Raw genomic sequence first — 22,740 nt, forward strand, 5'->3', positions numbered from 1 at the left:
CCCAAGCTTTTACTAAAACCCTTTCCCCGCCGGTTTAAACAAAACCCCCCCCCCCCACCTTTTAAACCCTTCCCCCCCGGTTTACTCCCCCCCCCCTCGAAAGGTTACTCCAACCCCCCGGCCGGGGGGGTTACCCCAAAAACCCCCCCCCCAGCGGTTTCCCCCCCCCCCCACAGGCTTTACCCCCAAACCCCCCCGGGCACAGGCTTTCTCCCCAACCTTCCCCCCTTTCCCCCCCACCCCCCCCCCCGTCCCCTTTCCCCAACCACCCCCCCCGGCCCCCAATTTTCCCCCCCCCACACCCAACCCCCCCAAAATTAAAAAACCCCCCAACCTTTCCCCCCCCCTTTTTATTTCCCCCCCCCCCCCCCCTTTTTTCCCAAAAACCCTTTCCCCCGCCAGCAGGCTTTACTACAACCCCCCCCACGGGCTTTACCCCCAAAAATTTCCCCCCCAGCAGGCTTTCCCCCAAACCCCCCCCGGCGAAAGGCCTTTCCCCCAAAAAACCCCCCCGCGCCCCAAAACCCCCCCCCCCCCTAAACCCCCCCCCCACTCCCCAAAACCCCCCCCGGCAGCGGGTTTTACTCAAAAACCCCCCGGCCCCGGTTTTTCTCCAAACCCCCCCCCCGCCTTTCTCCCCCTTCCCCCCTCAAGGCTTTACCCCAAACCCCCCCGGAGCGGGTTTCCCCCCAACCTTTATTTCCCCAAAGTTTTCCCCCCCCAACCCCCCGCCAGCGGGTTTTCCTCCCAACCTTCCCCTACCCCCTTTTCCCCCAAACCTTCCCCGCCCAGGTTTTCCCCCCAATTTCCCCACCAGCGGCACCTTTCCCCAACCCCTTCCCCTCCCACCCTTTTACCCCCCCCCACCCCTTTTTTCCCAAACCCTTTCCCCCCGCCCCTTCCCCCAAAACCCCCCCCGCGGGCCTTTAAAAACCCTTCCCCTCGGGGGTTTTACCCCCAAACCTTCCCCCCCCGCAGGCTTTACTCCCCAACCTTCCCCCCCCCCCTTTACCCCCAAAAACCCCCCCGGACGGGCCTTTCCCCCCCCCCCCCCCGGGCTTTTACCCCCAAACCCCCCCCGAAAGGTTTTTCCCCCCTTCCCCCCCCTGGCACGGCTTTACCCAACCTTCCCCTGCCACGGTTTTACTCCCAAACCTTCCCCCCACGGGTTTTTCCCCGACCTTCCCCGCCAGCAGGTTTTACCCCAAAACCCCCCCCGCCCCGGCTTTTTTCCCAAACCTTCCTCCCCAAAGGGCTTTCCCCCCAAAACCCCCCCGGGACCCAAACCCCCCCCCCCGGCCCCCCCCCTTCCCCCCCCCCAACCCCCCTTAAAAAAAAAACCCCCCCAAATTTTTCCCCCCCAACTTTCCCCCCCTTTTCCCTCCCCCCCCCCAGCAGTTTTACCCCACCTTTTCCCCCCCGGCAGGTTTTACTCCCAAACCTTCCCCCCCCAAAGGCTTTACTCCCCCCCCCCTTTTCCCCAGGCTTTACTCCAACCTTCCCCGCCCCATTTTTCCCCAACCTCCCCCCCCCCCAATTTTTCCCCCAATTTTCCCCAACCCCCCCCCCCTTTTTCCCCAAACCCCCCCCCCCTCCCCCCCCGGGCCCCCAAAACCTTCCCCCGCCCGGCCCCCCAAAAATTTTTCCCCCCCCCCAGCGGTTTTACCCCCCCCCCCCCCCCTTCCCCCCCCCCCCGCCCCCCACCCCCCCCCCGGGTTTTTTCCCAAACCCCCCCCCCACTTTCCCCCATTCCCCTCCCCCCCCCCTTTTCCCCCAACCTTCCCCCGCCCAGGCTTTACTCCCAAACCCCCCCGAGCAGGCTTTAAAACCCCAACCTTCCCCCAAGGTTTTACTCCAAACCCCCCGCCACAGTTTTTATCCAACCTTCCCCCCGCCACACCCCCCCCACCCCCACCCCCGGCGCGGGTTTTTAAACTCCAAACCCCCCGGGCACAGGTTTTCCCCCCAAAACCTTCCCCCCCACAGCTTTACTCCCAACCCCCCCCCCCGGGCCTAAACCCCCCCGGAAACGGGCTTTCCCCCCCAACCTTTCACCACCCTTTTCTAAACCCCCCCCCCCCCAACCCACCCCCCCCCCCAGCCTTTTCTCCCCCCTTCCCCCCGCCCATTTTTCCCCCCAAACCTTCCCTCCAAAGCTTTTAACCCCAACTTCCCCCGCCGCGGTTTACCCAAAAACCTTCCCCCCCACAGGCTTTATTTCCCAAACCTTTCCCCGCCCAGGTTTTTCTCCAAAACCCCCCCTTTTTACCCCCAAAACCCTTCCCCCCCACAGTTTCCCCAACCCCCCACCGCATTTTTCCCCAAAAACCCCCCCCCCCCCTTTCCCAAACCTTCCCCCCACAGTTTCCCCCAAAACCCCCCCCCAAAGGGGCCCACCCCCCCCACACCCAAACCCCCCCCCCCCTTTTTTCCCCCCTTCCCCCCCACCTTTTTTTTAAAACTCCCCCCTTCCCCCCCCTTTTAAACCCCAACCTTCCCCCCCCCCCAAACCCCCCCCCCGACCCCCCCCTTCCCAAACCCCCCCCACAGTTTTTCCCCAAACCCCCCCCCCCACCCCCCCCCCCAAACTTCCCCCCCGCCAGCGGGCTTTACCCCCAAAACCCCCCCGCCCGGGTTTTACTCCCAACCCTTTCCCCTTTCCACAGGTTTTCCCCCCTTCCCCCCCGCAGCTTTACCCCCCCCCCCCCCCTGCCGGGGGCTTTACCCCCAAAAACCTTCCCCACTTTTTTTCCCCAACCCCCCCCCCCCCACCCCCAAAAAAACCCCCGCCTTTACTCAAAAACCCCCCCCGGGCAGCAGGCTTACTCACAATTTTTCCCCCCCCCATCACCCCCCCCCCCCAGGCTTTTCCCCCAACCCCCCGGTTTACTCCAAACCTTCCCCTCACGATTTACCCCCCCCCCCAGCAGGCTTTACTCCCCCCCCCCCCGCATTCCCAACCCCCCCGGCCCCAGGTTTTACCCCCCCCTTCCCACCCGAAAGCTTTACCCCCCCTTTTCCCCCACGGCCCTTTAAAAAACCCCCCCCCCCCCCCCCCCCCCCCCCCCTTTTTTTCTCCAACCTTCCCCTACCAGGGCTTTACTCCCCCCCTTCCCCCCCGGGTTTTCCCCAAAAAACCTTCCCCCGCGGGTTAAAAACCCCCCCCCCCCTTCCCCCCCAACCCCCCCCCACGGGCTTTACCCCCCAAAACCTTCCCCCCCCTTTCCCACCTTTCCTTTCCCAAACCCCCCCGGCAGCATTTTAAACCCCAAACCCCCTGGCAGCCTTTTTCCCAAAACCCTTTCCCCCCCCCCGGGTTTTACCCCCCAAAACCCCCCCCCCGGCAGGTTTTACTACCCTTCCCCCCCCAAAGATCCCCCCCCCCCGGGCAGCATTTTTTTTCCCCCCCCTTCCCCGCCGGCCTTTTTCCCAAACCTTCCCCCCCGAAAAGGTTTTTCCCCCCAAACCCCCCCTACCCGGGCTTTCCCCCAACCCCCTTTCCCCCACCCCCCCCCCCCCCCCGCCTTTCCCCCCCCGCCCCCCCAAATTTTCCCCACCCCCCCCCCAAACCCTCCCAAAAAAATTTACCCCACTTTACCCACCCCCGGCCCGGTTTTCCAAATTTTTCCCCCCACAGTTTTCCCCGGGACCTTCCCCCTCAAAGGTTTTACCCCCCCCCCCCCACCTTACTTTCCCAAACCCCCCCCCACAGGTTTTCCCCGCCCCTTCCCCTGCCAGCGGGCCCTTTAACCCCAAAAACCACCCCCCGCCCAGGAACCCCGGGCCCCCTTTCTCCAAATTTTCCCCACCACTTTCCCCCAAAAATCCCCCCCAATTAAAACTCCCCAAACCTTCCCCAAAGGCTTAAATCCAACCCCCCCCCCCCCCCGCCACATTTACCCAAACCTTCCCCCCAAAGGTTTTTTCCCAAAACCCCCTGCAGAAAGTTTACCCCAACCCCTTTCACCGCCAGCAGGCTTTACTGCCGAACCTTCCCCTGCCAGCAGGCTTTACTCCCGAACCTTCCCCTGCCAGCAGGCTTTACTCCCGAACCTTCCCCCGCCAGCAGGCTTTACTCCCGAACCTTCCCCTGCCAGCAGGCTTTACTCCCAAACCTTCCCCCGCCAGCAGGCTTTACTCCCGAACCTTCCCCTACCAGCAGGCTTTACTCCCTAACCACCCCCTGGCAACAGGCTTTACTCACAAACCTTCCCCTGGCAGCAGGCTTTACTCACAAACCTTCCCCCGCCAGCAGGCTTTACTCCCGAACCTTCCCCCGTCAGCAGGCTTTACTCCCAAACCACCCCCTGGCAGCAGGCTTTACTCCCGAACCTTTCACCTCCAGCAAGCTTTACACCCGAACCTTTCACCGCCAGCAGGCTTTACTGCCGAACCTTCCCCTGCCAGCAGGCTTTACTCCCGAACCTTCCCCTGCCAGCAGGCTTTACTCCCAAACCTTCCCCTACCAGCAGGCTTTACTCCCGAACCTTCCCCTGCCAGCAGGCTTTACTCCCGAACCTTCCCCCGCCAGCAGGCTTTACTCCCGAACCTTCCCCTGCCAGCAGGCTTTACTCCCAAACCTTCCCCCGCCAGCAGGCTTTACTCCCGAACCTTCCCCTACCAGCAGGCTTTACTCCCTAACCACCCCCTGGCAACAGGCTTTACTCACAAACCTTCCCCTGGCAGCAGGCTTTACTCACAAACCTTCCCCCGCCAGCAGGCTTTACTCCCGAACCTTCCCCCGTCAGCAGGCTTTACTCCCAAACCACCCCCTGGCAGCAGGCTTTACTCCCGAACCTTTCACCTCCAGCAAGCTTTACACCCGAACCTTTCACCGCCAGCAGGCTTTACTCCCGAACCTTCCCCTACCAGCAGGCTTTACTCCCGAACCTTCCCCCGCCAGCAGGCTTTACTCCCGAACCTTCCCCCGCCAGCAGGCTTTACTCCCGAACCTTCCCCTGCCAGCAGGCTTTACTCCCAAACCTTCCCCCGCCAGCAGGCTTTACTCCCGAAACCTTCCCCCGCCAGCAGGCTTTACTCCCGAACCTTCCCCCGCCAGCAGGCTTTACTCCCGAACCTTCCCCCTTGCCAGCAGGCTTTACTCCCAAACCTTCCCCCGCCAGCAGGCTTTACTCCCAAACCACCCCCTGGCAGCAGGCTTTACTCACCAAACCTTCCCCTACCAGCAGGCTTTACTCCCAAACCTTCCCCCGCCAGCAGGCTTTACTCCCAAACCACCCCCTGGCAGCAGGCTTTACTCACAAACCTTCCCCTGGCAGCAGGCTTTACTCACAAACCTTCCCCCGCCAGCAGGCTTTACTCCCGAACCTTCCCCTACCAGCAGGCTTTACTCCCAAACCACCCCCTGGCAGCAGGCTTTACTCACAAACCTTCCCCTGGCACAGCTTTACTCCACCAAACCTTCCCCGCCAGCAGGCTAACCTCTCCCGAACCTTCCCCTAACCAGCAGGCTTTACACTACCTCCTCCCAGAACCACACCCCCTGGCGCAGGCTTTAAACTCCACAAACCTATCCCCTGGCAGCAGTCTTTTAACTCACAAACATTCCGCCCGCCATCAGGCTTTACTCCCGCCCCTTCCCCCGTCGCAGTCTTTAAACACTTCTCCCAAACCACCCCCCTGGCAGCAGGCTTTACTTACCCGAACCTTTCACCTCCAGCAATCTGTTACACCCCGAACCTTCCCCGCCGCAGGCTTTACTTTACTACTTCCCGACCTTTCCCCCGTCGAGCTTTACTAACCTTACTATCCCAACCCACCGCCCTGGCAGCATGCTTTAACTCCCGAACCTTTCACCTCCAGCAAGCTTTACAGACAAGACACACAACATTAAACAGCACACACCCGACTTTTACCGCCAGCAGCTTTACTACTCCCGAACCTTCCCCCGTCAGCAGGCTTTACTCCCAAACCAAGCCCCCTGGGCAGCAGGCTTTAACCACTACTCCCAGAACCTTTCATTCACCTCCAGCGCTTTACTACTTTACCTCCTGAACCTTTCCCCTGGCCCAGCAAGCTTTACTCCTGAACCTTCCCCTGCCAGCAGGCTTTACTCCCTGACCTCCCCTGCCAGCAGGCTTTACTCCCGAACCTTCCCCTGCCAGCAGGCTTTACTCCCGAACCTTCCCCCGTCAGCAGGCTTTACTCCCAAACCACCCCCTGGCAGCAGGCTTTACTCCCGAACCTTTCACCTCCAGCAAGCTTTACTCCTGAACCTTCCCCTGCCAGCAGGCTTTACTCCCGGACCTTCCCCTGCCAGCAGGCTTTACTCCCAAACCTTCCCCTACCAGCAGGCTTTACTCCCGAACCTTCCCCTGCCAGCAGGCTTTACTCACAAACCTTCCCCCGCCAGCAGGCTTTACTCCCAAACCTTCCTCCGCCAGCAGGCTTTTCTCCAAAACCTTCCCCTATCAGCAGGCTTTACTCCCAAACCTTCCCCCGCCAGCAGGCTTTACTCCCAAACCTTCCCCTACCAGCAGGCTTTACTCCAAAACCTTCCCCCGCCAGCAGGCTTTACTCACAAACCTTCCCCCGCCATCAGGCTTTACTCCCAAACCTTCCCCTGGCAGCAAGTTTTACACCCGAACCTTTCACCGCCAGCAGGCTTTACTCCCAAACCTTCCCCTGGCAGCAGGCTTTACTCCCAAACCTTCCCCTGGCAGCAGGCTTTACTCCCAAACCTTCCCCTGCCAGCAGGCTTTACTCCCGAACCTTCCCCCGCCAGCAGGCTTTACTCCCGAACCTTCCCCCGCCAGCAGGCTTTACTCCCGAACCTTCCCCCTGCCAGCAGGCTTTACTCCCAAACCTTCCCCTACCAGCAGGCTTTACTCCCGAACCTCCACTTGCCAGCAGACTTTACTCCCAAACCTTCCCCCGCCAGCAGACTTTACTCCCAAACCTTCCCCTGGCAGCAGGCTTTACTCCCAAACCTTCCCCTAGCAGCAGGCTTTACTCCCAAACCTCCACTTGCCAGCAGACTTTACTCCCAAACCTTCCCCCGCCAGCAGACTTTACTCCCAAACCTTCCCCTGGCAGCAGGCTTTACTCCCAAACCACCCCCTGCCAGCAGGCTTTACTCACAAACCTTCCCCCGCCAACAGGCTTTACTCCCAAACCTTCCCCCGCCAGCAGGCTTTACTCCCAAACCTTCCCCTGGCAGCAGGCTTTACTCCCAAACCTTCCCCTGGCAGCAGGCTTTACTCCCAAACCTTCCCCTGCCAGCAGGCTTTACTCCCAAACCTCCACTTGCCAGCAGTCTTGCTCTCTAACCATTCCGTGACAGCTTCCTACATTGTATGTTTACTTGACTTGAAATATGTTTTGTTTTAAGTACATATCCTATGATACACACATATGGTTATATCATGACAAACCGATTCTCCACCCACGCGTGTAACCTCCCCCGACGCCTGGGGACCGTGTTGTTCTTAGAGAAAGGCGATGGCGCACGCGTGTTTTACTGAAGAGCAGCCCTATCCCCCCGTTAGTAGTGCCTAAAATCCTCCCACGCATAATAGATAAGCTCATCCCCACCCACGCCTAACACCGATATGTGGTTTCAGATGCTTTATAATTCTTCACAATCAATAATTGTTTCCGAAGATAATTTTCCAAGACACCACAGATACGGTGTACATGGCCCTAAACACGCACATAATGGCTGTTCTTAGATGGAACACGGGTCATGTTTGGTATTAGTGTTTTTTTCTTGCACGCTCCATTGATGGGTATAGTCATCTACCAACACAACCAATTATAGATCTCATGTGTCAAAAGGAGAAGAGTGAGAAGGGAGGGGTAGTAGGATTGACACAGGGAGATTTCGGCCGTGACAACAATCTGGGTTGTATTATACAATGGTTATAAATGAAGTATATCATATTGTGTGCCTTCATTAGATTTGAAATTATTGGGGTTTTTTCCCATTTAATGGTTCCCTTGTCATTGTGTTGTTTATTGTTTAATAATTTTCCTAGGGTTTTTTAAAATCATGTTTTGTGCATATTCCTTTGTTAGTTATATATAAAATATATATATAAATTATAACAATAAATACAAACCAAGGTCTCATCGTTATAATTTATATAAAAACGTACCAAACACTGGAGATCATGATATGTATATACAGGTCTTACTAACTGCTATGTTATCATAGATCAAGATATTTAATTAAAATATAGAACCCATTTATCTCGTATATTTAGAAAATACAAATATAAAAAATACAAATATTTATTCTATGTACACGATTATACTAAGATCACAAGATCACAATATACATTGAGTAACACCCCGATAACACCCCCCCCCCCCCCCCCCCCCCCCCCAGCCCCTTAGCTCAGATTACGTTTGTATGCGTTAAGAAGATATTTTTTTTTAGTTGTCGCCTACTATATGTTTTACTCGATGAATGAGTACGTACATTGTATCTGCATGAGACAGACAGGTGTGAAGTCAATTTAGTTTCACGAATCATCGAGTCCGCTATCTGTTTGTTTTATCTTCAAGGAAATATTTTACCGACTTTAATTTTTATAATGTGACGAAGTTCTTATCACCTGCTACACCCCCGCAAGGCACACAACCTTCCGCTGAGAACATTCGACAAATTTATACGAATTCAATACAAACTCGTTCTTTAAATTATGTTTATTCTGTTGTTAAAATATTTCCAGAATTAGACGTAGATCTGTCCACAATAAGTTTCCAAACTATTTGCTGACATTTCAAATCCAAAATTATGATGGAGAATTCAAACAAGTAGTCATTCAGAAACATGGCTTCGCTCCAGGTTGTGGTGAATTGATTATCATCGATGCATTATAGTTGTCAAGTTTACTTCAAATGTCAACACGACACAAACCTAAAGAAACAGTGCATTATTAGTATACAGATATCAATAATTTTACTGTATTTTTATGAATACTAATTATATATCTATAATAAAAGTGTTAAGTATAGGCCCTACGGACGTAGTAATACATAAAGAAAAATAAAAACTCGACAACACATCTTTAGCGCTTTCGTCGCGCATCTTGGCGATTCTTCAGATTGAAGAATCAACCGCTGAAGACGTGCTGTCGAGTTTTTCTTTGTATATATATACACCTACATAGGGACATCAGCCGCCTTACAACCCATAGGAGATTCAAAACAAATATAGCTAAAAGCCAAGATTAATATGAAGTCAGTAAAAAAAGAAAATGGGTACAAATATAGCACAAAAGGGGAAAAAAACAACTATTATCCAAAGAACCATAAAGTTTTGAGCGATAATATTGCCCTTAAGTAGTACAAATGTTGTTTTTTTTGTTTTTTTTTAACGTTAAGGTCAAAGACCAGCGTATACATTTTATAGTTACAAAGGTTAAAGACATAGACGTTCACAAAGACTAACGGTTTTGACAGGTGTACAATCTATCTACCTTATAACTTCTGGTCATGGAACAACGGACACAAAGATTCTACAGTTATATGTACAATTTAGTTACGCCATCAATTAATCTGTGTAATCAATAGACTTACATCTTAGAGCTGATGCAACGCCCATCAAAAGATAGCGTGTAATATACTAAAATATATCTGCACAACTGACACGATTTAATCAATCAATTCGAAAACTCAGATATTGCGGATTGATATAAACTGTGATAAAAGGGACACAAGTGGGACCAAAGGAGGTGATTGGGTCTTTTACATTTGAAAGTCTCACAATGGCTAGTTAACCCTTCTGAAAAGTCAGTCATTTCTCAACTTAACGCCATCAGGCATACTTCGGACTAAGGAATCGGTAAGTACGTGTGTAGACGTATTTTAGCTTTCATGTTGATTTCCGAACTTAAAAGGGGGAAATGTTCACATTTAATGCATTTTGGTTTAATATTTCTAATGAGAATTTTCGTCGTGATTGGTCAAATATCATGGTGAGCGATAATGGGTTTCTTGACTTCTTCACAAATTATATTTGTATGTTGAAAGAATATCATCTACTAGTATTATAGTCACCCTTTTAGATACAAAAGAAGTAGTTAATTGAAAGTTTGTATCAATAAAAATCCTAACGAAGCTCCTTGTAAATGGTACATGTATGTATAGGTGTGTCATGGAGTACCTGGCGCTCCCAGACGGTAGCAGACGTATACTAAGTATACTTCCACTGACAGGTTATTTCAGGAGTTGTAACTTTATGCCAGCACTTAGACAAACCACGAAATATCGACACTTTCCGTGGCGATTTTCACCTATTTAGAAACATCAGCTCAACACATCACCAATTATCACACATTAATCCGATTTCCTTGGATTGCGTAAAAGCACAAAGCGAAAGTGAGACGATAAAAGACCTATTTTAAGGATAGCGATGGGTCCCATGGGGCCCGGCGACGACGGCAAGGTACAGGGCCAAGTAACTAACGACATAAAGGGGATTACGAGGACGGGAAATACCAAGGATTGTCGCCGAAATAAGTGACAAAGTGATGCATCATTCACACATACATCAAATAGGGATGGTTTACCAGAATTTAACATTTCATATAAAAATTCGAATAGGTCGACAACCGCAATTAGTTCCAATGTAACGACTTCGAGTGTAAAGGTCGGGTAATCAAGAAAAATTGTGATTCATCAGTTCGGTATAAATACATGCATCATTTGAAAACATGTTGAGATTATAACGCAAACATCGACTGGAATTTGTAAACTTGCCAGCTTTGGAATACTTTTGTTTTCTTTGTCAAGCGAAGAGTGCTGACAAGGTTACATAGATAGTTCTAGGTAGCAAGGTAATGAGTGCTTAAGGAAATGATATTGTGATCCTATTGCAATAGAAGGAAATAAATGAAAAATACCTTGCCCGCACTAGGCTTCGAACAAGTGACCTCTCGCTCTCAAGCCAAACATCCTACCACTAGACTAAAGGGAAAGTCCCGCTATAGCCGGACTAGTAATGTGTCCTTTACCATCTGATTTTTAACTCTAACACGCATTTCAGTGTTTAGAGATATTTCTACTTGTAAGTGGAGGTGGTGTTTATTGATATTTCTACTTGTAAGTGGAGGTGTTGTTTAGAGATATTTCTACTTGTAAGTGGAGGTGGTGTTTATTGATATTTCTACTTGTAAGTGGAGGTGTTGAGGGGCCGCGGTGGCCGAGTGGTTAAGGTGTACCCACACTTTAACACTAGCCCTCCACCTCTGGGTTGCGAGTTCGAAACCTACGTGGGGCAGTTGCCAGGTACTAACCGTAGGCCGGTGGTTTTTCTCCGGGTACTCCGGCTTTCCTCCACCTCCAAAACCTGACACGTCCTTAAATTACCCTGGCTGTTCATAGGACGTTCAAAAAATTTTTTTGTTTAGAGATATTTCTACTTGTAATCGGAGGTGTTGTTTAGAGATATTTCTACTTGTAAGTTGAGGTGTTGTTTAGAGATAGTTCTACTTGTAATCGGAGGTGTTGTTTAGAGATAGTTCTACTTGTAAGTGGAGGTGTTGTTTAGAGATATTTCTCCTTGACTGTGGAGTGGTGTTTAGAGATATTTCTCCTTGACTGTGGAGTGGTGTTTAGAGATATTTCTCCTATTTCTCCTTGACCTTGGAGTGGTGTTGTGAGATATTTCTCTTTGACTGTGGGGTGGTATTTAGAGATATTTCTCCTTGACTGTGGGGTGGTATTTAGAGATATTTCTCCTTGACTGTGGAGTGGTGTTTAGAGATATTCCTCCTTGATTTTGGAGTGGTGTTTAGAGATATTTCTCCTTGACTGTGGAGTGGTGTTTAGAGATATTTCTCCTTGACTGTGGAGTGGTGTTTAGAGATATTTCTCCTTGACTGTGGAGTGGTATTTAGAGATATTTCTCCTTGACTGTGGAGTGGTATTTAGAGATATTTCTCCTTGACTGTGGAGTGGTATTTAGAGATATTTCTCCTTGACTGTGGGGTGGTATTTAGAGATATTTCTCCTTGACTGTGGGAGTGGTATTTAGAGATATTTCTCCTTGACTGTGGAGTGGTATTTAGAGATATTTCTCCTTGACTGTGGGGTGGTATTTAGAGATATTTCTCCTTGACTGTGGGGTGGTATTTAGAGATATTCCTCCTTGACTGTGGAGTGGTGTTTAGAGATATTTCTCCTTGACTGTGGGGTGGTATTTAGAGATATTTCTCCTTGACTGTGGGGTGGTATTTAGAGATATTTCTCCTTGACTGTGGAGTGGTGTTTAGAGATATTTCTCCTTGACTGTGGAGTGGTGTTTAGAGATATTTCTCATTGACTGTGAAGTGGTGTTTAGAGATATTTCTCCTTGACTGTGGAGTGGTATTTAGAGATATTTCTCCTTGACTGTGGGGTGGTATTTAGAGATATTTCTCCTTGACTGCAAGGTTGTTTTTTGTGATGTTATTTAATTTTTGACACGTGTACCTTTTAGACCTGTTGCACATCTGGACGTGGAAGTAAAGCTATCAGAATTTTTTAAGTACCCCTCAGAGATACTGGCATGTATGCGGACACAGCAAGCGGCGACACTACATACTACTATGTATGTAGTCAGCCGAAGGTAACCGACATCGTGCTATCATCATTTGACAGTTAACAACACAATTTTAAAATCAAAACAGCAGTAACACACCATGGATGCGTTTGGTATACTATATGTCTCTGAAGTAAAAAATGAGATTTAGAAAAAAATATGTGACATTTTTATTGTACAGGCAGGTAAATTACATCATTAGGAATTTGGACGTTTCCGAATTCTTGTCAGAGTTTATTGCATGAATGGTCGCGGAAATGACATTTCCCACAAACACAAAATCGTGAAGCAGTATTGACCATTTTAAAGTATTTCGTGAATGTGCAATGTCTGGCATTTGATAACAGATAATCAGAGGTTTGTATCGACTATTAAAGGAAATTCTTTGTCTTGGTGGCAATAGTTTTTCATCTGAAATAAAATGCAATATAAAAGTCGTTTATCGACTTCCGGTTCTGTGTAATGGGCCAATGCAGGAAGAAAAAGAATACGCCATTGTCATTGGCTGAAAGTCTCGCCGAGTAACAGTGACATCGTCAATATGATAAACGGAATATTCCAAAGTACTGCGCCACATGGTTTCCAACAAATTTCTTTTACAAAAGGAATATAACATGTCCTCATGTCATAATAACATCAGGGACATGGCACAAATGTCAAACCTCAAAACCCGTGCATACGTATATTATACGAACCGTTGTGTTGAGAAATTCTGCCAAGTCCCTGTGATGATAATAATAGTCTAAAATTAGCCCAGGTATATCCGCCAGATTGTGTATGACCGACACAACAATGTTTCTCGAAATCAAAACTAGACTTTTCGTACGATTATTATTTTCACACAATAGCTACCGTCCCGTTTAACTGAATGTGACTTAAAAATCTAACAACTTAGTACACGTGGTGCACTAAATCAAACCGTACGCTATGGCCCTAACAAAGGCATTTTAATGATATGCACATTTCAAAGAGAGAATTGTTTACGTATGCTGTTTTCTGTGATATAGGAGTCCCCACTGATAAATGTACCTTGTGTAATCCAGCTGTTTCCGAAAAATATCATTTCTGTCTGTGAACAAATCTATTAACAGGTCCCGAGTCTCGAGGCCAGTGTTGTATAATTATATAGTATCTATGAATTATAGTCTACATTCATGTGTATTACGAAGTCAAATTGATAATTTGTAAATATTCTTATATATGACGGAATCTTGTTGCATTTGACTCTTGATAATAATGAAACAAGAAAATTATTTTAAAGCATTTTGATAATTCTGGTTTCATCAGTTCGAAATATTCCGTTGTCCTGAAATGTTACAATTGTTAATTAGTCTGATTTGAAAAAAAAATGACTCTCAGAACCGTGATGAGTGTCCGATGCAAGAAATCATTAATTGCCTTTTGTTATTTATGTATCAGCTTATTCTCATTTGATGGAGTCATATTACAAAACGCAGTGTACTCTAATAAACCGTGAAGCGATTTATGGTGAGAGAAGCGATTTATGGTGAGAGTACGTTCCGTTTTTTGTGTCCTGTCTCTATCAGATAAAAGGACATTATGTATATAGTCAAGTCAATCATTATAATTTAATCTATTACTGAGAAAATCTACTTTTATCAACGGCCGCTTGATCAGCCTGTCGAAAGCGACGTTTCAAACGATGACGTCATTTTTGACGTTATGGGCTGAGAGCAATTGTTTAATCTTTTAAGTCTATAATGCTTGCTACAAGCAACAGTAATTTATTTCCTATCTCTTTTCCTCAGACCCTGGGAATTCGGAGAACCAATATCACTATGTTGGGACCAAATGACGTCATAAGACTGTCAGACGACCAAATTGTTGTTTGTGGGATCGACCAACATTCAAGTTTCCTGTCCAGATGTAAGTCTTGTTTCGTCATCCGTGTGGCGACTTAGAAAATATGCAACAGTTATCATTCTATATCAATATGTAAGATTTTCATCCTCCAATTCGTCCATTCAGTTTTCGTCTTAAAACACATGCATGGGTGGTCATCTATGTTGTGTTCAAATAGGCGGAGTCGTATTGAAGGGAAAGTTACATGGGACGGACTCTACAACGTCTCCGGTGTAAGAGATAATCCCATTGGTTCGTCTTCACGGGTGGCGGAGAGAGATATTCAGACAGAATAGAAACGGAGGGGGGTCAACTCGTCCATTCAAAGAATTAGAAGGGATGGGAATGTTTATGAAAAGCCAGTAAAGAAATAACCCGATATGGTTATGGTTGAACATACCTGGATTTAGCCACATACGACTATAAATGGTTTAATGTAATCACAGGCAGTGGTTAGCTGGAAGATACGTACACCTGTACTTTAGGTAAAATGTCATCTGTCTAATTGGATAACGCCAATGTTAACAACTCTGTTTTATGAAGTTATAACACACAAACATCTGTGTAAACTAGCAAATCAACTTATGAGAGACATACAAGGAATATTATAGTCATGTATTCCACACACGTAAAATACATTGGATTGTATATTTTGTAGTTATAGGTGCCAGAAGAAACAATATCAGGTAGCATATATGTATACTCAAAGTACATGTAAATCGAAAGATCATGCTGCTTACACGTAAAATAACGTCATTCACACGTGGCGTAACATGTCAAATATATGCGACATTACAAGTAACTTACACGTGAAATTACACGTCACTTACACGTGAAATTACAAGTAACTTACACGTGAAATTACACGTCACTTACACGTGAAATTACATGTCACTTACACGTGAAATTACAAGTTACTTACACGTGAAAGAAATTACACGTCACTTACACGTGAAATTACATGTCACTTACACGTGAAATTACAAGTTACTTACATGCGACATAACAAGTTACTTATGTGACATTACAAGTTACTTACACGTGAAATTACCCGTTACTTACACGTAAACATAAATAACCAGCTAAGAGGATGGTACATGCACACAGATGATAGTATCTATCGGGACAATGATAGTTATTCAATTCAAATTAAAAACTTTATTAGAACTGCTCTAATCACAAATGTAATTTGATGGCTAAACACGAATATTCAAATACATAATTAGTGTGTTCATTACTAAAATCATACCGACTTCATACATACAAATGTACATATTTGTCACTCGATTACCATTTAATTAAAATACATGAAAATATAGATAGGGTCGCATGTCAGTGCGTTTAGTATATATATATATAGACTACGACAAACGGATATTGTCAATCACCACCTCAATATATCTCGTCTCTGAGTCACTCTTAATCATTGTCATAGGTACCTCAAGTGATCATTGATGTTACAAACTTATATATAGGTAGGTCAAGGCCGGAGGTCCACACGTAATCGCCATGATGTACATAGAGGCCACGTGATTATAGACCTGAAGTACTTTGTAGGTGTCGTAACACACATTTTATACATTATTAACATTCCTGAAGCAAAAACGAAGTCAAACGGTACATGGATTGATAAGAATATTGGTGGTTATCCTAGCTAATTTGACCAGGGTTATCGACAGTGATGTTGACACAGACGTAAACCCCGTGGGGTAGTATGAGATAGCCATTGTCCAGATAACACTCAAAGCCTTATCTATTTTATTATCGAACCTGTCAAAATTAGCTGCTGATAATAGCCGGATGGATAGATGATCTGATGACGCGGACTGTGGACACCAGGGGGTACTCCAATCATAAATCGAGTTTTTAAAATCTATTTTTTTTTCTTTTATAATACAAAACTGTATCGTCATTTGTGTTGCTACATTTCATATATCTAACTGTTCACACATGTGTCATTATGCACCATGTGTTGGTGATCCGAAGTTAAAGATTTGAATTTCCTGTCGTAGTTGTACTGTGTTGAATCTATGTTATGTATATACATTGTGATCCAAATATTCATATCATCTAATAAATACTTTTCACTGTGATAGCATGTCAGGGATATCAGGCCGATCATCACTATGCCATTGAAACGTGGAAGTGGCGTAGTGGTGTAAGCTGCAGGTATTTTCTGGCGAGGCGATTACGGTACCGTAGATCGCGATACCCGGTCAGGTACGAGTAAAAATGCCTACTGACGTTATTTGTGTATTATATACTAATATACGTACGAATTGTACAAGACGTAATTTCATCATAACAGAATACTTAACTGAGTAAGAAATTGACCTAGGATCCAGAAATGTTTGGGAGGTGAATGTGACCGTCTTTAAAATCGGACACCACATTTCAATTATAGACTAGCCACAACCACCTGCCCATTTTGAGAAGAATTGTTCAACTAATTCTTAACTTAGATTACTCTCCAAGTTTGAAACTTCAGAATGGGCATTACCCTAGAGACCAAAGTCATACACGCTCATTTCTATATATAATCTTAGAATTCCAGAGACAGGGGGCCAGTCTATTTCAAATAGCGACGCCAAGGATTGTAGGACTGGCGGATGGCGATTTTAATTCCACCATCAAAAATGCCACCTAAAATGATTCTAAATGAAACTTATTTTTGAGCAACTAAACAAAACTTCATTGTGAAAACGTGAAGATTGAATACCAACTGATGTCCTCATCTGTATGCTATTCCTAACTCCGAGTGAGTTATGTAGTGTACACTGTTGTCAATGTGTTTATTGATCATGAATATCTTACGTGGTGGTTCAATTGCTCTTAATTGCGATTTTTCTGTTAATCGAAACATATAAATAATATAATGTTGAACAGCTTCAGTAGACATAAATGTGTTTTCACAATTGAAGGGACGCAACCCGTACGTATTTTCTCTTTCGATAAAATGCAACTGTATCGCATGCTACAGGTATCGGTGTTCACATTTATTTCCTATCCAACCAAGTCAATCAACCCCACCCCGCAGAAATGAATTGAACTTTTGTTTTTACATATGCTCCATAACCCCAGTTAACGGTTAACCGTGCATCTTGCCCCCCCCCCCCCCCCCCCCCCCCCCCCCCTAAAATCATTTATTACCTTACCCCTCCTCCCCGATAAAATTGCATATACTACATTTCGCTCCCTTGCATTAACTCGTTCCCGGGAATGTCCAGCTAAATTTGCACGTGCTCCCTCGTATCCCTTCACGTTCCAGATATGCATCAAATGAAACCACCATATTAGCTAATTATCCAAAACAAATGAAAAAAACAACAACTAATAAACGTCCCTAAAACCAAGAGGCCAAGCATCGGTCACCTAATTTCAGTAATTGTGGCAAAATACTTTTAAAGTTATATTTCAAATATTTTCCTACTTTTGAATTGCCTCTTCCAACAATGATTCAATGTACAGGTGAACCAAACAAATCCCGTCATTCGTGAATTTTTTTTTTAAAGTTGTTTATACAACATTACATCCCTTTTCGCTAACAAGAGGCCCAGAGGGCCTGTATCGCTCACCTTAATATTTTAATAATTATGGCAAAATAAACTACAATCTAATCATTCTCACTACGTTACATGAACATCTAACGACATCGCCTAAGGGGTCACGATCGGTGACCTTTGAGATATGTGTATTTCACTGTCTGGGCGAATTGTCAATTTGTCGATGTCATCGAAGCAAGTCATTTCGTCACAGTATGCATCTGAAGCAAACCATCTCGGTATATCATGTATTAATATGTAGCTTCAACCTCTGTGACGAAATGACTTGAAACATATTGACAGATTATGCAAGCTATGCACTCTAGTCATGCTAATTCGGACACATAAAATTCACCTCCAAGATTCTGGAAGTAGCCATTTGAATGGCTAATCCAAAAGGTCGTCCCGACGTGACCCCTTATGGGATGTTGTTAGATGTTCATGTAACGTAGTGAGAATGACCATCTAGATTTTAATTAGATTGAACTAGAACTGTCGCCAGGATGGCTGACTAATACCCCCGCAATCTACTAGAGTCAATGGTGAATTGGAACTGTTAATTAGAGGCCAACTAAGATAACCCAGTAATAAAGTGACCAGTTGCCATAGCAACCATAATTTTGAGAAAAAGAAAGTGGCATGTACATCTACACATGGTCCTCTATATTTTTGTGAAGTTTCAATGAAATCGGCCCATCAGTTTAGGAGTTGTCCGGACAAAATGCGTCTACAGAAAGACGGACGGACAGACAACCTGATTCCAGTATACCCCCCTAACTTCGTTGCGGGAGTATAATACATTAATTTACGTTATACCAGGTATTTCAAATATTTCCCTATTCTTGAACTGCCTCTGCCAGCAATGGTTTAAAGACCCAAGGTCTGCTTTCGAGTTTTTGTCCACATTTCTTCCATCTCGTAATTCAGTTAAATGTAACCTTTTAAAGCTAAATCTAATCCGCCAATGTTGCACATTATGTGCCAAATGATATTCAAACAGTGAAGATAATTTATACGAGTCTTACTCGCTAAACGAACACTAGAATGAAGTTCCAACAAGACATTACTAAAAGGTTGGAAAACAAGTTACTTTTGGCATTCCTCGCCACAAAAGGTGATACAAGTTAGTGCTAAGCTGCCTTTAACAGCTTTATATAGTTATTAATTATTTGATCATTGAACTTTCTATGTAGTTTGTAATAAGATTTTTCAAGCTTCTTCATACAGAACTTTGGAAATTAAGTTTGAAACAAGAGACCCCAGAAGGATCTTGGCGCCAACCATTAAATTATCATTATTGGTCTTATGAAAGACTAGCCGTATCTACTTTTCCTCTGCAAATTATTTGATAAATGATAACAAGAGATCCCAGAGGGATCTTGGCGCCCACCATTGAATAATCTTTATAGGTTCCATGTCAGATTGATCTTTTCTCTACTTTTCCCTTCCTCTAAGTCTTACTAATCTGTAAATTCAGAATCAGCCCTCTAGTACTTTTCAAACAAGGGGAACCTATATATAAATTTATGATTTAGCGATAATGGCTGTCTGTCGGCCATGTTGTTTTCCGATTGGTCCCAAAATGCAATACCAGGGACCAAGGGGAACCTACATATGAAATTTGAGAAAGATCCCTTCAGTACCTTCTGTAAAATAGCGTTAACAAACTTTAATTGTCAAAATACAAGATGGCTGCCTGTCAGCCATGTTGTTTTCCGATTGGTCTCAAAATGTTATACCCATAACTAGGCACCAATGGGAACCTACATATGAAATTTGAGAAAGATCCCTTTATTACTTTCTGAGAAATAGCAATAACAAACTTCAATTGTCAAAATCCAAGATGGCTGCCTGTCGACCATGTTGTTTTCCGAATGGTCTCAAAATGCAATATGCATAACTAGGCACCAAGGAGAACCTACAAATGAAATTTGAGAAAGATCCCTTTAGCACTTTCTCAGAAATAGCGATAACAAATTTCAATTGTCAAAATCCAAGATGGCTGCCTGTCGGCCATGTTTTTTTCAGATTGGTCTCAAAATGCAATATGCATAACAAGGCACCGAGGAGAACCTACATATGAAATTTGAGAAAGATCCCTTCTGTACTTTCTGAGAAATAGCGATAACAAACTTCAATTGTCAAAATCCAAGATGGCTGCCTGTCGGCCATGTTGTTTTCCGATCGGTCCCAAAATGCAATATGCATAACTAAGCACAAAGGGGAACCTACATATGAAATTTGAGAAAGATCCCTTCTGTACTTTCTTAGAAATAGCGATAACAAACTTCAATTGTCAAAATCCAAGATGGCTGCCTGTCGGCCATGTTGTTTTTCGATCAATCCTAAAATGCAATATGCATAACTAGGCACCAAGGGAAACCTACATATGAAATTTGAGAAAGATCCCTTCAGCACTTTCTCAGAAATAGCGATAACAAATTTCAATTGTCAAAATCCAAGATGGCTGCCTGTCGGCCATGTTTTTTTCAGATTGGTCTCAAAATGCAATATGCATAACAAGGCACCGAGGAGAACCTACATATGAAATTTGAGAAAGATCCCTTCTGTACTTTCTGAGAAATAGCGATAACAAACTTCAATTGTCAAAATCCAAGATGGCTGCCTGTCGGCCATGTTGTTTTCCGATCGGTCCCAAAATGCAATATGCATAACTAAGCACAAAGGGGAACCTACATATGAAATTTGAGAAAGATCCCTTCTGTACTTTCTTAGAAATAGCGATAACAAACTTCAATTGTCAAAATCCAAGATGGCTGCCTGTCGGCCATGTTGTTTTTCGATCAATCCTAAAATGCAATATGCATAACTAGGCACCAAGGGAAACCTACATATGAAATTTGAGAAAGATCCCTTCTGTACTTTCTCAGAAATAGCGATAACAAACTTCAATTGTCAAAATACAAGATGGCTGCCTGTCGGCCATGTTGTTTTCCGATCGGTCCCAAAATGCAATATGCATAACTAGGCACCAAGGAGAACCTACATATGAAATTTGAGAAAGACCCCTTCAGTACTTTCTCAGAAATAGCGATAACAAGAATTGTTTACGGACGGAGGGACGGACGGACGGACGGATGACTGACGCAGGGCGATTTGAATAGCCCACCATCTGATGATGGTGTAGCCCACCATCTGATGATGGTGGGCTAACGAGGGGAAGCTACATATGAAGTCTTATAAGAATGATGCAAGAACTTCGAGAATATCCATAAAAAAAATTCAACCGACAACATCAAAGATGGCCTCTTTAGCGGCGTTTTGATTACCAGATCCGACAATGTGTACAACTAAGGACCGAAGGAAACCTATATTTTGAGAAATATCCTTTAAGAAGATATAGTAGATATAACAAGGACTGGTGGCCGATGATTTTATTAACCCACTAGTATAGCATTGCGCTTGAATGATCCGTAACAAATTCCATGAACTGTACTGGGCCAGAAACTGAGGTAGGAGTGTACGTGAATCCCAGGAAATCAAAAATATCAATACTTGATCAAGACTATCTCGGGATCATTTCTGGTAAGTTAGAGCCGATTCTCACTGGTGGGATTTTAGAAGAAGTTTGAAATAGGTGTTGTTCAGGAAAACCATGATTGTGCAATCATGCTACAAAATGGCTGCCGTGGCTGCCATATCAAAGTTTTTACGAGACCGAAAAATAACACCACTTTGTTGACTCTCCTTCCATAACATCCTCACCAATTTCCAGTTCAATGGCACCAGTGGAACTGGAGAAGTTTAAAATGTGTTTTTCAAGATGGCTACCATGGCGGCCATCTTGAATTTCTGACCGACCTGAAAAATAACACTTGGTCAGGACCATCTCAAGATCATTTCAGGCAAGTTACAGCTCAATCCCACAATTGGAATTTGAGAAGTTTGAAATGTGAAAAGTTTAGGCACAGCGCAATAACTAGCATAAATGAATTTCAATATGTCCGTCTGTTGGCCATTTTGTTTCTCCGAGCAGTCTCAAAATCCAATTGACATGACAAGAGACCGACAGGAACTTACATAATTACCAAGTTTCAGAAAAAACATGTCCAGCATTTAAAGAAATAGGATGAACTTCAACAGTTAAGATCAAGATGGCCGACAGGCAGTCATTTTGTCTCTCAGATTGAACGGACATTTAATGATTCAATATATGGAATTATTTGAAGGTAAATTCAATTGAACTAATGTTTTTGAATATGCTACATTTTATTCAATCCAAAATTGACATATATAAATATCAGTATACATTTGAAAACAATCCATCTCAGGATTTTTATTTGACTCAGGATTTTACAACTGAGAGTCACCGACTCCTGAGATTTTGATCCTACTTTTATTTACTGTTCAGTAGTTTCATTCACTATTCAGTACAAGTTATAATAACTATAATTTACTTGTTATCAAATTGAATACTATTATTCAATTAATTACAGTTTGAGGAAAGTCCTCAAACTGGAGATCTCCAGTTTGCCAACATTTGACCCTTGACAGGTATGGTAAATGGAAGTCAGTCCCTGATATTAAGCATCTAACCATTTATGCAGTATTACAGGCAACTGTAAATCAATGGTTTCTGAAAAACAATTCTTACAATCTTTATAGCTCAAATGATGTATATGTTGGATAAAGAGTCGATATGCAATGGTCACATGGAAAGAAGATCCTCAGGTCTTTGATAATATATTGTATAATGACAAAGATTAACCCAGCATTAGAGTCGATCTGATAATGTGTTGTATAATAATAACAAAGACTAAAATG

The 22,740-nt window shown here is 45.1% G+C and overlaps 1 protein-coding gene across 1 annotated transcript in view; it reads left to right on the forward strand.

Annotated features, from left to right (window-relative positions):
• Positions 1-7,289, forward strand: part of LOC117338975 (formin-like protein 20) — an 80,513-nt gene extending 73,224 nt beyond the window's left edge. The window contains exons 3-4 of the mRNA XM_033900340.1: positions 3,944-5,686; positions 5,859-7,289. Coding sequence (XP_033756231.1) covers positions 3,944-5,686; positions 5,859-7,289 — 3,174 coding nt within the window. The remainder of the gene's footprint in view (positions 1-3,943; positions 5,687-5,858) is intronic.
• The last annotated feature ends 15,451 nt before the right edge of the window (positions 7,290-22,740 follow it).

Source organism: Pecten maximus, chromosome 12 (genome assembly GCF_902652985.1).
Source record: "Pecten maximus chromosome 12, xPecMax1.1, whole genome shotgun sequence".
Taxonomy (NCBI): domain Eukaryota; kingdom Metazoa; phylum Mollusca; class Bivalvia; order Pectinida; family Pectinidae; genus Pecten; species Pecten maximus.